The following is a 16281-nucleotide window of genomic DNA, read 5'->3' as shown; positions in this document are numbered from 1 at the left end:
CACTCAATATAAGAGTGGAAACATCTGTGGGGCTATCGCTATTAAAGGAAACCAGTATTGACTAATCATTAGCCTAGTTGGTACCTTATGAGTTCTTTAGTAAGTGTATCTGAATGTGGGAAATCTCTCCCTTTGCTACAGTAACCAATTCTGGCCTATTGTTGTGAGGTTATTAAAGTTCAGCTTGGCCATCTCTCCAATTTCAATTGCCTAAGTGGTGTCTGATAACATGAGGATTCTAACTTGGCTATACTAACTTGGCTAGAATGTTAAGGAGATACACTGATACCTTTCAAATGCAGATTTCAACATTTTAGTTTGTAAATGTGGATTTCTTTTAAATTATAATGACCCAGGCTCTGGCTCTTTACTTATCTCCTTAATCTCCTCTAGTGGTGCTTCTACTTTCCTTTTTCTAATCACTTGTTTAACCTGAGTAATTGTTTCCCCCCCCTACTCCAACAAGCCAGTGAACAAATAATTAATACTTCTACTTGTAAAACAAAGATAATGGCTTTTTTCTGTCCTTGGGTTAAGGAACCGCCCAGAAATAAATCTGGTACTAAAATGGCTAAGGAATGCCATTTAATGCTCTAGTGAAGTAATTTAACTACAATTTTCATTTCTTGGTTAAATAATGTTTTAACCTCGCTGCGGGGGGAGGGCATACAGGTGGAAGGAATGTCTCAAATGGGATTCCCCAAAAAGTTGCCCCTCAGAGATGGAGGAGAATAATGGGAGGAGTGACATTAGTCAAGAGGCACTGTACTCATAAATTCATATCTTGAATTGAAACCCCTTTGTAGAGCTACTTAAAGATAATAAACAGGAATGAAAATTTTCCCCTTGGAAGGCCTTCATTCCTTTGTTTTTATTCTGTTGTATCTCCCAGATATATAACTGTCTCCATTACAAAATCAAGAACAAAGTCATGCTTATTCCCTATTCTGCATACTTCTCTGTTTCCCAACTTAATCACTTGTACAGATTATGCATTCTATTTCCCATCTGGGAAATGTGAGGCTCTGGAGATTCAACCTTGCATGTTTTGCTGAATTACGGGTAAAAAGAAACAATAAAAGAAATACAAAGCTGTTGTCCAACTGGTCTGTAGGGATTTTTTTTTTTTTTTGGTCCTTTTGGTCATTTTTTAGTCTGTGTAGGTATTCAGTGATAGAAGCCAATGTGACAGAAGGCTCACTGCCTCTCCAACAAGTTTCCAGAAGGAGTTCCTGCCTGGCAGGAAGGAATTCCTGCTGCGTGTGCCACAGGCCTCTGCTGGCCAGCCTGGGCTTACTCACTGCTCAGTTCATCTTTCAAAACCCTTCTCAGCATCCTGTGACATATTTCTCATTTCTCTCTGCATCACAGGCTCCATGAACATTATTAGGTCTTCATCTGACTGACCACCGGGGCATTTTAATACCTCTTTCAGAGGTGAACAGAAGTGTTCCAGAATCTGGAGCAATGGACTTAAAATTAAATGGGTTTTACTTACTTAATGGGGGGTGGGGTGGAGCCTGAGTACCTGTGTAAGAGCTCCTAATTGCCTGCTATTTTAATGAATTAGTTTTAATGAGGTAGCTTATTTTTTTTTTTTTAATTATACTGCACACCAAGAGCTGAAGAACCAGCTTCAACTGAGAGGACATCATTTGGGGCGTAGAGAAGGCAGACTGTTTTCACCTGCAAGCTGTGCCTTCTTGTGGCTTAACAGATTGTGTCTCTGCATTTTATAAACTTTAGTGTCATGTAGGGGCTTCACTTCCAGGATTTCCTCCTATTATATTTATGAGATTGACAGGTTTATTCAGTCAAAAGTTCAGAGAACTAACTATAAGTCACTGTGCAGCTTCTTCTCAAATACAAAAGAGCTTACTGAAAGAACTGGGTTCCATTCAAATACTGTGGTAATTTGTTTTCAACAACAATGTTAGGACCAACAAGGCTTCCTTTACCTTAGTTCTATACAAATAACAAGAGCAGCTAAGCAATTTAAGCAGTTGACAAATGGTTAGCTTGCCTTTGGGCAAGAGCGATTAAGCCAGGATTCATAATTTTTGTTGTGACTTTTCCTTTTACACAGTCTCTCTGAGTTGCAGCAGGCAGGCCTGGAACTCACTATATAGCAATGGACAGGCCTAAAACTGGTGCTCTTCCTGCTTTGCCTTCCTGAGTGCAAGGATTATAAGTATGTACCATTAAGACAGTACGGTCCATAATTTTTAATAAAGTAGACACAAAACTCTACTGAAACCATAGATGATTGTTTGTCAATAGTGTGTGTTTTTATGAAACGTAGGTACATAACCCCATGATGGGACCAATGACTTTAGAAGACCAGGAGACGTCGGCTGGCACATTTCCACTCTCTCACATGTGAGGCCCTCCTTCGTGTATTTATGGTGAGGCCAAAAGGCCCTGGCCAGAGGCACATCTACAACTTTGATTTTCCCCAGCCTTCAAAGCTATAAGAAATGAGTTTCTTTTCTTTTGGTGTTACTCAGTCTCGGGTATTCTGTTACAGCAACACCAACAGACTAAAAATCAAAGGTCTAAGATAATGATGGTTAAAAATTGACAGATAATAATAAGTATTAACCAGGATTGGAAAATTAGAATCTTTATACATTGCTGGTAGTAACATAAAATAGCTCAGACATGTTGGAAAATAGTATTACAGATCCTCTAAATGTTAAACATAGAATTTTCCTGTGAGATTATAATTTAATTTCTAAGTATATACCATAAGAACTGAAAACATACTCAAACAAAATCTTGTATACCAGAATTCACAGCACTATTACACATAATAGCTAGAAAGCAGCAAAACAGCTCATTATAGTCTGTTTATAAACAACCCAAAGATCCATCAATTGAAGTACAGGTAAACAAAATATGGTATAACACCACATTAATAATTAAGGCAAGATGGAAATTATAGCAAATAATGGAGGCAGTGGTCCTGAGTGGGTATTAGAAAATTTTCCATATTCCACACTCAATGATTCTTTCATTAAGCCTAAAATTATTTTTTTAATCAAGGTATCTTAAAATGTAAAATACTGATATAGTGGGAAATGATCCCAGTTGTAGAAAGGAATGGAGTACTGAAACATGCTATACTGGTGAAGTAGAAAACATTAATGTAAGTGAAAGAAGCCTCACACAAAAGGTTATGTGATGTATGGATGCATTTGTATGAAATACCAAGCATGGGAAAATCCATAGAGATAGAGGGTGAGCTAGCAGCTGCTAGGTCTGGGGAGTGAGGAGTGGACATGGAGCTGCTAGTGGATATGGGACTTCATGTGGCAGGTAAGAGAAATACTTTGGAGTTGGATAAAGGTGATGTTTTCTCAATCGTGTGAATAGGCTAAAAGCTATTAAATTGTATACCTTGAGTGAATTTCTTGATGTGTGAACTATATTTCAATTTTTAAAAGACTGAATTTTGATTCGATAACTCATTTGCAGGAGAGCAAGGAAGATTGAGAGCTAGCAGGAGAGTGAGAGAAGAGACAGAAGCAGTGCTGGCCCTTGGATACACAAAGTAACAAATTCATTAGCTAATGAATCCCTTTCAAGGGATAAGGGTGCCTCAAACTCTGTACGTTCCCTGGTTTCCTCTTTAACATGCAATCTTTATTTCCCTTGTTTCATGCCCTTCCCTTTTCCTATTACAACAAAGGATTATTAACCATCCATTTATTTCTCACACAGGTTAGGTTTTTTTCTTAGATGAAATGACATTGTCTGTGGTTGGCCAAAAGTAAGATGAAGAATACTTCCTTATGGACAGATGTGCACAGCAATTCGAGTATTAGTCCCATTAAATAAAATCACCTGCAGCTCCTTATACAACTGTTTCATGAAGCAAAAAATAGAAGGCAAATGAGGAAAAAGGAGTCCTGGAAGCATTATATATGTTATATACATATAGTGTAATTGTTAAAAGAATATAATAGAGAGGTTATATCCAAATGAGAATGCTTAGGCCTATTGGCTTTAATCAAGAAGACTATATTTGCCAATATTTCTGAGATGCAAACTATTTATTTACATATTTCATATTTTGATAACTCACCTTTTCTTATGATCATGGCATTCTTTCATTGCAAGAGTTATCTTCATTTCATCTCATAGCATCTAATGTTTTTAAATTACTAAATATATACATGTATAACATCATTTAAAAAGACAATAGTTTTCATGTATGCCCAGCTCTATAGATTTTCATTGTTCTCACAACTTGTGGTGCCGTTAGGTGATATCAAGTAATGTCTTTTTATTTTATAATTTAAGTTACAATTGGTGATATAGTTTAAATGTCTGATAGGCCATCCAACTTATATTTTTTCTATTTGGTTCCTTTTTTTTTTTTTTTTGCCAGTCCTGGCCCTTGGACTCAGGGCCTGAGCACTGTCCCTGGCTTCTTTTTGCTCTGCCACTTGAGCCACAGCGCCACCTCTGGCAGTTTTCTGTACATGTGGTGTTGGGGAATCGAACCCAGGGCTTCATGTATTAGAGGCAAGCACTCTTGCCACTAGGCCATATCCCCAGCCCTATAAATTTCTTTATAATGGGTACATACCTACCTCACTATGTTTAATTGTTAACAGATATCAAAGCAAATTCTCTAGCTCCCTGAAAGGTATGGCTCAGTATCAGCAACAGGATCAGTGATCCTTAATTTGATAGATAAGTGTTTTGCTTCCAATGGGAAGTCTTTCCCACATTTTAATCTGAGGAAAAAAAATACACAAGGAATAATAGTACATTTACCTGGCTTTACAAGGCCTGCCTTTGATTCCTTCTTATGTCGAGCTGGCTGGCTGTTTCCCTCACCAACCATTCCAATCGTGCATTTCTTTCTGGTGAAGTCTTCATCACTTCCAGGGCAAAAGCCAATGGGACTGTTTCCGGTGTCTGAAGGAGTCTTCACAGGGGACACTGACTGGCTACTAGGACAGCCTGTGTCATCTGAGAAAAAGTAATTGGTGGGTATTTAATAAGAAGGAGAAAATCAAACATGGCAAACAGATGCTATGTGTATCTCTCTCTCTCTCTCCCTCCCTCCCTCTCTCCCTCTCTCTCTGATTATGAAGCCCAGGTTAACTGCAGTGCATGTCTCTGCTTTGATGACTCTCCTTTGTTTTTTCCAAATTTTAGCCACTCCTGTTAACAAAATATTGATTACTTTAAAAGAATATTTTCCCCTGTTTTAAAATAGAATTTTATTGTTGTTATTTAGGTACTATACAGACAGGTTATCATTTCCTAAGTCAGGTAATGAGCATATATTCTTTTTTGGACAATGTCACTCTTCCTTTACCCAGTTTCCCCCTCCAGTCCCTGCCCACAAGTTACATAGATAATTTTCTACATGGTGTCTTACTAAAAAACATGATTGCATTTGCTCGCTCTTCTTCCTTAAGAGACTACTTTAAAGGTAAAATGTATAAGCTTTTTAACTAGCAAAAATTTTTATCTTGGGGCTGGGAATGTGGCTTAGTGGTACAGTGCTTGCCTAGCATGCAAGAAGCCATAGGTTTGATTTTCAGCACCACAAAAATAGAAAAAGCCAGAAGTGATGCTGTGGCTCAAGAGGTAGAGTGCTAACCTTAAGCAAAAAGAAGCCAGGGACAGTGCCCAGGCCCCGAGTCTGGAGCCCTGGGACTGGCAAAAAGGTTTGTGTGTGTGTGTGTGTGTGTGTGTGTGTGTGTGTGTGTGTGTGTGTTTTAATCTTGTTGTTAAACCTAAGAATATGCGTTTGGATATATAGTATAATTTTGGGTGATATATGCCTACAGATTTTTGTATGGAGTTAGTAATAAAATGTTTATCAAAACAATTCAAGATCACTAGTTATGAAAGCAAAGCTACATGAATATTCCTGAGCCTACCCCATTTTTCATCCCTTGGCCCAACAGTTGGTTAATAGAGTTTTCTCAATTAAGATCTCTGGCTTTAGATTTTCAAGGAAGTAGAAAGAAGTGATTTTTGTCACATATACATCAATTATAGCCATTTCGGTCTAGCATAGTGATGAAAGCATTACTCACATTAGAAACGTTTCGCTAACTTTCAAGTTTGAGATAACTATTAAACAGTATAATTATTTTAATTTACTATATATGATATGAAATGATCCCAAAACACTAGATGCTTAAGCAAATAGCAAATTCATACTGCCAGTGTCTACTTTTCAAATTTATCAGAGTACTTGTGATGCTTAGTTAAGTCATTCAAATTTCAGTAAGGACAATCATATAGAAATTTAAAGCCAAATCAATATTACTCAAACATGTGTCTACTCAACATGGTCAATTAGTGGTAAATTGTTGTCCTTCATGTTTTTTACTATTTGAAAGTATTTTGATGCCAGTTATATAGGTGCTAATTAGACACAAAAATAAAGATATATAGCACTATTAAGTTTAGAACTATTAAGTTTTTATGAATATGTAGGGCACTAAAATAATTTGCTAACTATCCATCTTAAGACTCTATGGCTGAAATAAAGACAGAAACAGAAGTATGCATGAATAATATATAGATTGCCTGAATTATGCCTAGAATCCACCTAAAAAAAGAATTGTCACTGTTTTATTTTTGGCTTATATTTCATTTTTTATTACAAAATATCCAAGTTCCTGGAACAAAGTGAACTTGGCACTAACACACTAATTTCTTTTCCTTCCTTCCTTCCTTCCTTCCTTCCTTCCTTCCTTCCTTCCTTCCTTCCTTCCTTCCTTCCTTCCTTCCTTCCTTTCTTTCTTTCTTTCTTTCTTTCTTTCTTTCTTTCTTTCTTTCTTTCTTTCTCTCTCTCTTTTCTTTTTCTTTCTTTCTTTAATTTTTGGCATATTATAGGAGTTCCATAGGCTGTTTCTGGAAATGCTCTTTCTTGATTCCTAGTCCAAAACTTGAATGAAGTCTAATTATTAAAAAAGTCACCTATTTCAATAATCATCATTGTATAGGATCATATGCATATTGCTGTTGAGCCTTTGCAATGCTCTCCTAAAAATATCCTTCTTTGCTCTCATTGTGTGAATGTGGGACAAAGGGTGAACCAATTCCAACACAGTAGACACTATGTTGGAAATGAACTGGACAATTTGGACCGGGGGGGGGGGGCTCAGGAGAGAATAAATGGGGGAAAATGAGGGAGGGTGACACCGTTCAAAAGGAAATGCATGTATTATGTGATTTATCTAACTGTAACTCCTCTGTTTATCACCTTTATAATAAAATTTTAAAAATCTAAAATAAATACCTTGGACTAAAAAAAAATAACCTACTGACCTTAAAATTATTCCCTTAGGAGTCAGATCCATAAATTACCCTGAATAAGAATATGTATACCCTGAGTTTTCAGCATTAGTCATGTCAAGCATTAGGTATTAAAGTCTGAATAAAAATTGAGAAGTGGAGCTTAGTGTAGTAGCAGTGTGGGGAAAGGCCACAGAAAATTTTCACTTAGGGTGCATACCTCACCTGCCACAGGTATTTATATCCTGAATTTCCCAAGGCAGGGATGAGGATATGACATACCCAAACCAATCATGAACTTTGGGTACTTATTAAAACATTAAATTGCTACATACACATGTCTCTTTTTACTGTCCATTACTGTGCTTCATCTGAGAGGGAAACAGAAGTCAATAATTCATTGCTTAAAGGAATATGTATCAATTTCAGGCATTCAAACAGCCCACCAGTATTATACCCAGGTTCTATCAGGTTGGAGCTTATAAATTAGCCAGGTGTGTTAGCATTTAATGTCTATGCACAGTATTTATAAATTACCAAGTCTGTTCAAGAAAATTTGCACCCAAGAAAATCAATCAGAAGAGTCTGGGACATGTGTCTTTTTTGTTTAATGGGAACCAACAATAACCAAAAAAAATTCTAGCTCACAAAAGGCAGGATCATTAATTTTCTTACTAGGGAGGACACACTTTAAATCATGCAAAGAGCCCAGCACAGACACAGCTTTGTGAGTCACCCATAGCACCTGGGAAATTTTACTCTTTGAAGAAGTGGTTATCTTTTCAACAAATCTTATCCAGGCTCTTTCTCAGCTGTACTTTCCCATCTCCTTCCCTTTGTGGCACATGTAGAAACTGACCATCTCGAAGATAATATTCCTCTTCAAAATTCTGTACAAATATTATCAGTTCACTGAAAGTGTGGTAATGCCTGCACTTGGCTGGCCGAAGCACAGAGATGAAGAATTGAGGTCAGATTGTACTATATAATGAACCTGACTCAAGAAATGAAAAGCTGGGAGTATAGCTCAAGTTTTTGAGCACTTGCTTAACATTCACAAGGCCCTGGATTTGGTTCCTAGCACAGGCAAAAAAATTTTCAGTTAACATATACTCTGAGCTTCTAAGAGTACTGAAGCCAAATGGTTTCTCTAAGAACTTACCATTTGATAAACTACATGTGGACTAAGGATGTATTTAAGAGATGTATATATTAGGTTTCAGTTAAACTTTTTGAGTGTGTTTACTTCCTGCCACTACCCTATTAATTCTACCTACAGAATCTGTAACTTGGCACACATGTGGCTTTTTTTTTTTTTTTTTTTTTTTTTGCCAGTCCTGGGCCTTGGACTCAGGGCCTGAGCACTGTCCCTGGCTTCTTTTTGCTCAAGGCTAGCACTCTGCCACTTGAGTCACAGCGCCACTTCTGGCAGTTTTCTGTATATGTGGTGCTGGGGAATCGAACCCAGGGCTTCATGTATTAGAGGCAAGCACTCTTGCCACTAGGCCATATCCCCAGCCCACACACGTTGCTTTTTTAATTCTGGCATTTATAAGTTACATTGATTTTTTTTTAAGTTACCAAAGACAAAACTTCTAATTTGATAGAAATGAGGGAATTATTTCTAGACAGACAATGAGAAAAATTCTAACTGATCTCTCTCCAAAAAGTGTATGGTACCACACAATTCCAGAAGAATGGTTAGGCAGGCAAGGATTTTTCTGTTTGGTTTTATTATGAGGAAAGTTTTGCAACAAGAGTTTGGAAAGTAAGAGATGGAAACAGGAGAATTTTATTGTTGTCATTATGTTTAATGTACTAGGTGAATTTCCATTGATGTACCTCCTGTGGTCACTGTATATGATTTTGATACACTAGATACTGTATATATGCTTATCTAAACTAGGGAAGTGAAAGAAAAATGAGGGAGGGTGTAACTAATAAGAAAAGAAATGTACTCACTACCTTTATTATGTAACGGAACCCCCTCTGTATAACACCTTGTCAATAAAATTTAATTTAAAAAAAGAAAAAAATATTTTGGAAAGTAGATATACAAGACTGTCAGTCTACTGGAGAGGAATTTAGACATCCAGCTTTTTGCTGTTGGAATTTTACATTTCTTTCTCCACTGTTTATGGTAAGTATAACTTTACTTAAAAAATCAGGAGCATTTTACATGTTTTATGCAGTGGGATCCATTTGAAAAGTGAGGTAATTTCCTTCCAGGGAGACTGTTTGCTGTTTCACTCTGATGGATCCAGCATGGCTCCCAGAAGAACTCAGGCAAAAGCAACCCTCACCAAGGTATTGCCTTGTATAACAAAAGGAGATGGGGCTGGATGTAGCTCAGTGGCAAAGCACTTGCCTAGCAAGTGCAACATCCTGGGTTTGATCCCCAGTACCAAAAAAGAAAACACACACACACAAAAAATACAGTTAAAAAAAAAACCAAAAGGAGATGAATTAATTAATGTGCATTTCCTCTTCTTCTTATACTAAGAAGTAGGCTCTTTTGTTGCTGTTCTTGTTCATTTGCTTAGATTCTGTTGACAGGAGAAAAAAAAGGTTCTAGAAAGTATACATACACACCTAGAACCTTAGAAGTTGTAACTTGTCAGAAGCACTCCAAAAAATATACCTTCTGAATAGATTCTGCATTGTTGCTAAGGGGGGAAATGTTCCTAAGGTTTATAGACAGGGGAAACAGGCAACTCGTAATTCTGTGCTTTGTTTGTTTTGTTTTTGTGCAAGTACTTACTTGGGGCCTAAGTGATGTCCTTTAGAATTTTTTTTTCAGTCAAGGCTGTGCTCTACCACTTGAGCCACAGCTGTCCTTCAACTATTATGATTCTATACCTGGATGTTGTTAAAGCTTCATTTATTAAAATCACTTTTCCTCAGTCTTTACAATATAAACACTCTGAGAATGAAGGATATAGTTAAAAATTACATATTTATTTCCCATTCTGAAAAGTATGTGTAAAAGTACTGTCTAAATAATTAGGGGGTTAGGAATTTGGCTTAGTGGTAGAGTGCTTGCCTGACATGAATGAACCCTGAGTTCCATCACTGAGCACCACATAAACAGAAAAAGCTGGAAGTAGGCACAGGGACTAAAGTGGTAGAGTGCTAGACTTGAGTAAAAAGAAGCCAGGGACAGTGCTCAGGCCCTGAGTTCAAGCCCCAGGACTGGCAAATAAATAAATAAATAAATAATGTAATTTAGTATATATACACATATTAGTGTTATTTAGTATAATTAGTGTGTGTACATATATATACACATGTGTATAAATATATGTATGTATGTACATATATATATATGTCTCAGCCTAAGACATAGCTAGGACTACAAGTGTGAGCAATTGGCACCTCCTTATACTCTAAATGTCCAACAAGAACTTGTTAACCAGAAAGAACTTGAACATCTTCTGTTGATGAAGTTGAAATTTTAACTTATTTTTGCTTATTATAAAAGTAATACTAATTGTTGGATATCTGGGCTGCAGAAGAGTGCAGCAGTAAATAAATACAAATGGATAACTTTTCTCTATTATAATTTTATCTAGAAAATAAATTTAACAGCTTGAACATTTGTTTCATTATTTTTTTAATAATTAGAACATAGATTACATAGGTTATACATAATGTTATTATTCTGTCACTGAATGTTCCCTAGAACTTGTTGGGGAAGAAAGAAAGAAGGAAGCTAATTAAGTACTAACTTGAACCAACACAAAGGGGGCTCCATTAGTGAGCCAACATAATTTTAGCATCAAAAACATTAGTAAGGGGCTAGGGACATAGTTCAAGTGGTAGAGTGCTTACTTAGCAAGTGGGAGGCCCATTCTACCATAAGGAAAAAAGAAGAAAAAAAATGCAAGTGACTAATAACCATCAGGTATTAAATAATTCTATAAATCCATTTTCATATGAAAAAGGAGAAAAAGTACCCCTCCTTTTTCAAATTCAATCTCCAGGATCATTGGAAATAATATAGGAACCAATTGTTCCCACTGAAAATTGCCAATTAAAATGAAAGAAATAGCATATATCTCACTGCAAAAAATATCCTGTACAAACTTTGTTTTCAGTGTAATGGAAATCTGTCAATGGTAGTGAATGGTTTTTTTCTTACAAAACCATTCTGGCTAATGCAAGTAGATAGACTGATATTTTGTAACCTCTAATGAAATAATCAACTTAAGCACCAAACAAAAAGGAAGAAACAATTAGGCTAATGGTGAATTTATACTGGACGGGGGTCAGGCCTCACCAAAATGGACCCACTGAATATTATTAGCATCAGACAGAGTCTTGGACAATATAAAGTTGATATCTTCTGACAGGACAGGAGACAACACACACAAAACTACAAAACAAAAATAGACAAAAACATATTTTTTACACACACACACACACACACACACACACACACACACACACTGCCCTCAAACCTAAAAATGGTTTAAAATAAATGTCCATTTTTAAAAATTGCCTGGAGAACAATGAGTTAAATCAGAGGTTGCTAAACTGTAAAATACAGGCCAAATCCAGCCCCCCCCCCACCGTCCCCCATGTTACTGGAACACAGCCACTTCCACTTCTTTACATTGTCTATGCTGGCTTTCTAGCAATAATGGCAGAGCTGAATAATTGTGACAGATGCTAAGTGGCCTGAAAATTCAACAGTATTTACTATCTTGCTCTTGTTTAAAAAAGTGTGGAACTCTGGGCTAATTGATATCATTAGAAAGCAAACAAGGTCTGGGGATATGGCCTAGTGGCAAGAGTGCTTGCCTCACACACATGAAGCCCTGGGTTCAATTCCCCAGCACCACATATACAGAAAACGGCCAGAAGTGGCGCTGTGGCTCAAGTGGCAGAGTGCTAGCCTTGAGGAAACAAGAAGCCAGGGACAGTGCTCAGGCTCTGAGTCCAAGCCCTAGGACTGGCCAAAAAAAAGAAAGCAAACAAATACTTTTGCGACAAAGGATATTTCAGTATTCTCTACCATACAAAGAAATTACATCATGCTGTTTAAGGATCACAATGATTCTATAAGTGTAATGTTTGTATGAGATTAAGGTACGTAGGAAAACAATGAAACAATGATATCTGGAGATTTGCTTTAAAATACTCAGCAAAGGATTTAAAAATGGACAACGTGGCAAATGTGATATTTTGCTATCACTTAATCTAAATAAAGTGCAAAACGGACCTTCTCTATGTCCTTTGATTTTGAATATGCTTTCAAAACTTTCAAAATATTAAGCTCTTGAAAATGTTATTTTAAATAAGTATCCATTAAAAGAAGATATAAACAGGGAATTTTAAGGACAAATTCCATCTTTTAGGATATTTCAGGCTTCCATTTTTCTCACTGTTGTTAAAGCTACTTTAAGAACATATTTTATACATAAATCTTTGGGCTAGTTTTTGGTTAGAGCATAGAATGTATGTCAACTTAAATTTCTAGATCTTCCAAGAAGTCTTCTTTAATTATGTAAGAATATCTCACTTACTAAACTCCTGCTATAATGGTCTTGCTCTCATTTTTTCCAAGTTCATAATAAAAAATTGACTTTGATATTTTAATTTGCATGAATTTAGCTATTAGTAATTCTTAACATCTTCCACTTATTGACTTTTCAAATTTCTTTCTTATGAAGCTGTACTATACCTTTATATATAAATAGTATAACCCATTGTCATATTTCATCCAGCTGGGTATTTGTTCTTAACTTCAAAATGTTTTTTGATATGCAAATCTTTTCCTATTTTTTCAAATCTTTTTATATGTTCCTTTGCGATCTCATCCAATGTTCTTATACTTCAGTAAAACTCTTTGTTACTTAAAGATCAGCTACAAACCTACACTTCTTTCTAGATATGACTGATTTCACTCTTCATAAACATGAACTCTACTTGGAATTCACTATAGGATGCAATGTGAGGATTAAATATTAACATTATTATTATTATTCAGAAATACATCCTTTCTTCCTTAAATTCCAATGTGGAAATATGTAAGCAATAAATATTTTTCTCTAATTAACTTACATATTTTTAAATGTTACAATTTCCAAAGTGTGTGCATGTGCATATGAATGTGTATTACAAAATTTGCTGATATTTAACAAATGTGCCCAACAGCCACATTTCAGACACATTTGTCAGCAATTATGACAGACAAGTTCTACTCACATCTTCTTGCTTCAATTACATAGAATTTCCAGAATTTGACAAGAATAAAACACCACATTTTGAAGATTAGAAATAAAATACTTTTTTCACAATCCAAGAACCATCTCCTTTGACTTTAGATCTCAGAGCTTATTCATTTTTCCAAAATGTCAAAGTAAACTATCCCAGAAGACTCATTTAAAAATAACATCAGACTGAGGAAAATGCGGTTTTTGTACCATGTCTTGAACCATTCAGTTATGGTGTGATGCTGTTAGATGTTCAGTTTCATAACGTAAGGGAGGAAAATCATTGCCTCTTTGAACAATATGGACATCCAGTGGATTTTTATGAAGAAAAGGAACACTTACTGGCATTCATTCAATAACTACTAACTCACTATTTATGATATACAAGATATGCTATTGCTGTTAATTTTGTTACTACAGATACTGGAAGTATGATGGACACAGATGAAATGTGAAAGTTTAAGCACATGGTTAATCTGAATCACAGGAAAACCCTACCATACAACATTCTTATGTCCTGAAAGGATACAGGGAAGATGACAAAAACTAGTATTCATTAAATAGCTATCATAAGGCAAGCACACTAAAGGCTATTACAGAATTTCAAAATATAATATGGTTGGAAAACTGAGGCATGGAAAGCCTAATAATCTCATGAGCACATAGCTACTAAGTAACTGACTCATGATTCAAACTCAGGTTGGCAAGACCAAAGTACATTTTGCTTACTACCATAAGCTAGCTATTTTTATTATTATTATTATTATTATTATTATTATTATTATTATTTTAACTTATGCTTGTTCCAAGAGGAAACATCAGTGATTCTGGGAATGCCCAAATTGAAAACAGACAAAGGAAGCTGTTGGGAAGAAGCTATCCCATAAGAAGACCACAAAAATTTGAGGCAGAAACCTTCTAGCTGTTCCTAGTATTTCTGACTCCACATTTATAGCCATATGTGAAGGATGTATATTTTTGTATTCTAGGTTTTCAATGGCAACATCTAGACTTTGATTCCTTTACTTAATTTTAACGTTTCAGAGTAAGAATTCACATACCTACAAGGCTCAATACTTGTTTTGCTTCAGAAATATGCAATACATTGGTGACTAGTATTCGATGTTGAAGTGTAAGAATGCCACTCACCTATCCATCCATCCTCCCATCTATCCATACAACCATTATTCTCTCTAAGAATAATTACTGATTTCCTCTATGTAGTGTGGATGAAATTATATAATTACTGATTTCCTCTATGTAGTGAGGATTCATATTTTCCCTTAAGGAGTTCAGAATCTACTAATGATGAGAGACAGTTAAAAAACATGTAGGAAAATATATAAAGATGATATTTTGGACTATTAATGTATTATTTAAAAAATTATTTTAAGTAGTTGTACAAAGGAATTAGCATTCAGCATGTCAGTTTATATGTATCTTGATGGATATCACACCTTACATCATGTGACTTATTGTTAATGAAAAAACTAGGTTATATAATGTTTACTGAATAGGTGGAAAGTAGGAAGTACATAATTAGATAGGTAGCTATGGAAAGCTAAAGAGGCAATTTGAATTGAAAACACAAAAATGTGAAGCAACTAATGAGATCGAAACATGGTAAAGAATTCCAGGAAAAGGGAACAAGATGTGCAAAAGGCTCCCAAGACAAGAAGGAAAGTGCAGGGTGACAAGAATAGAATGAGCAATAATGAGGTTGGAGTTTGGCAGAAATCCAGGCCCATATAGGATTATAGCCAAGCAATTATTATGTTTATCTTAAGTGCAACGAAAGTCATAATGTCTCTTAAGCAGAAGGTAACAAATATGTTGTGCTTATAAAGGATAATGGGTTGAATTAGTAATAACATATCCAACTGCTATGTGTGGAGTGCGTACTAAGTACCAAGTTTTGTTTAAAAAGTAGAACTTTACTTAACACAGGTCTCAACTAATTTAATTTAATTCAATTTAATTTAATACTCATTTGTGATCCCTTCCCCCCATTATCAGACTGATTAGCAAGGGCATGCAAATCTAGCACCAGCACTTAGGTCATCTGCCCAAGCCTTTACCAGCAACTGAATGAATTAAGACAGGCTAACTCCAGACAGACAACCACTATTCTATGAGGCCTGTGTAGGAATAAAAGGGAAGAAGCAAATAACCTATTTAAAGATGAATGAAAAGTGAAAAGTGATAGTTCTTTGACTGGGACAGTAATAGTAGAATTGACAAAAGAAAATAGATCCATTTGGAAAAATAATTGAAAGCACTTATTTATAATGAAAAGGTGCAAAAACCTCATCTGTCCCTATATCCACACACGCATACTTCTATCCATCCAGTTATTCTTTCTACAAATAATGGCTAATTTCCTCTGTGTTAGGTATTATTTCATGGATAAAATGACTATCAAAATACATCTTTTTCCTTAAGGAGTTTGCAATTGAGCTGTGAGGAGAGATCTTTTCCATGCAAGTAAAACACACACACACACACACACACACACACGTATAGATATTTTTATATTGTGATGTATTGTTGATTAAACAAATTAGGTGACTTTATGTAGATTAAGTAGGTAGGATGTAGGAAGGACTTCTTTGGAGAGGTGAATGATAAAATATGTCATCTAGTGCTTTTTCCTTAAACAAGTAGGCATATCTTAAACAAGTGGTCATATCTAGGGAAAAATGAGTTTATGCAAAAGGTGAAATCAAGACTTCTTATTTTGATATAGTAAATTTGAGGCACAAGTTTAGTAAGACATTGGATATCAAGT

At 35.6% G+C, this 16281-nt stretch overlaps 1 protein-coding gene across 4 annotated transcripts in view; it reads right to left on the bottom strand.

Moving 5' to 3' along the window:
• Sybu (syntabulin) overlaps window positions 1–16281 on the bottom strand; it is a 65648-nt gene that overhangs the window by 36780 nt on the left and 12587 nt on the right. For all 4 annotated transcript variants that reach the window (XM_048358394.1, XM_048358392.1, XM_048358393.1 and 1 more), the window contains exon 3: window positions 4786–4983. In XM_048358394.1, coding sequence (XP_048214351.1) covers window positions 4786–4983 — 198 coding nt within the window. The remainder of the gene's footprint in view (window positions 1–4785; window positions 4984–16281) is intronic.

The sequence above is a fragment of the Perognathus longimembris genome, chromosome 12, assembly GCF_023159225.1.
Source record: "Perognathus longimembris pacificus isolate PPM17 chromosome 12, ASM2315922v1, whole genome shotgun sequence".
Lineage (NCBI taxonomy): Eukaryota > Metazoa > Chordata > Mammalia > Rodentia > Heteromyidae > Perognathus > Perognathus longimembris.
The sequence above is the reverse complement of the archived record's forward strand: the minus strand, read 5'-3'. Positions and strand labels throughout refer to the sequence as shown.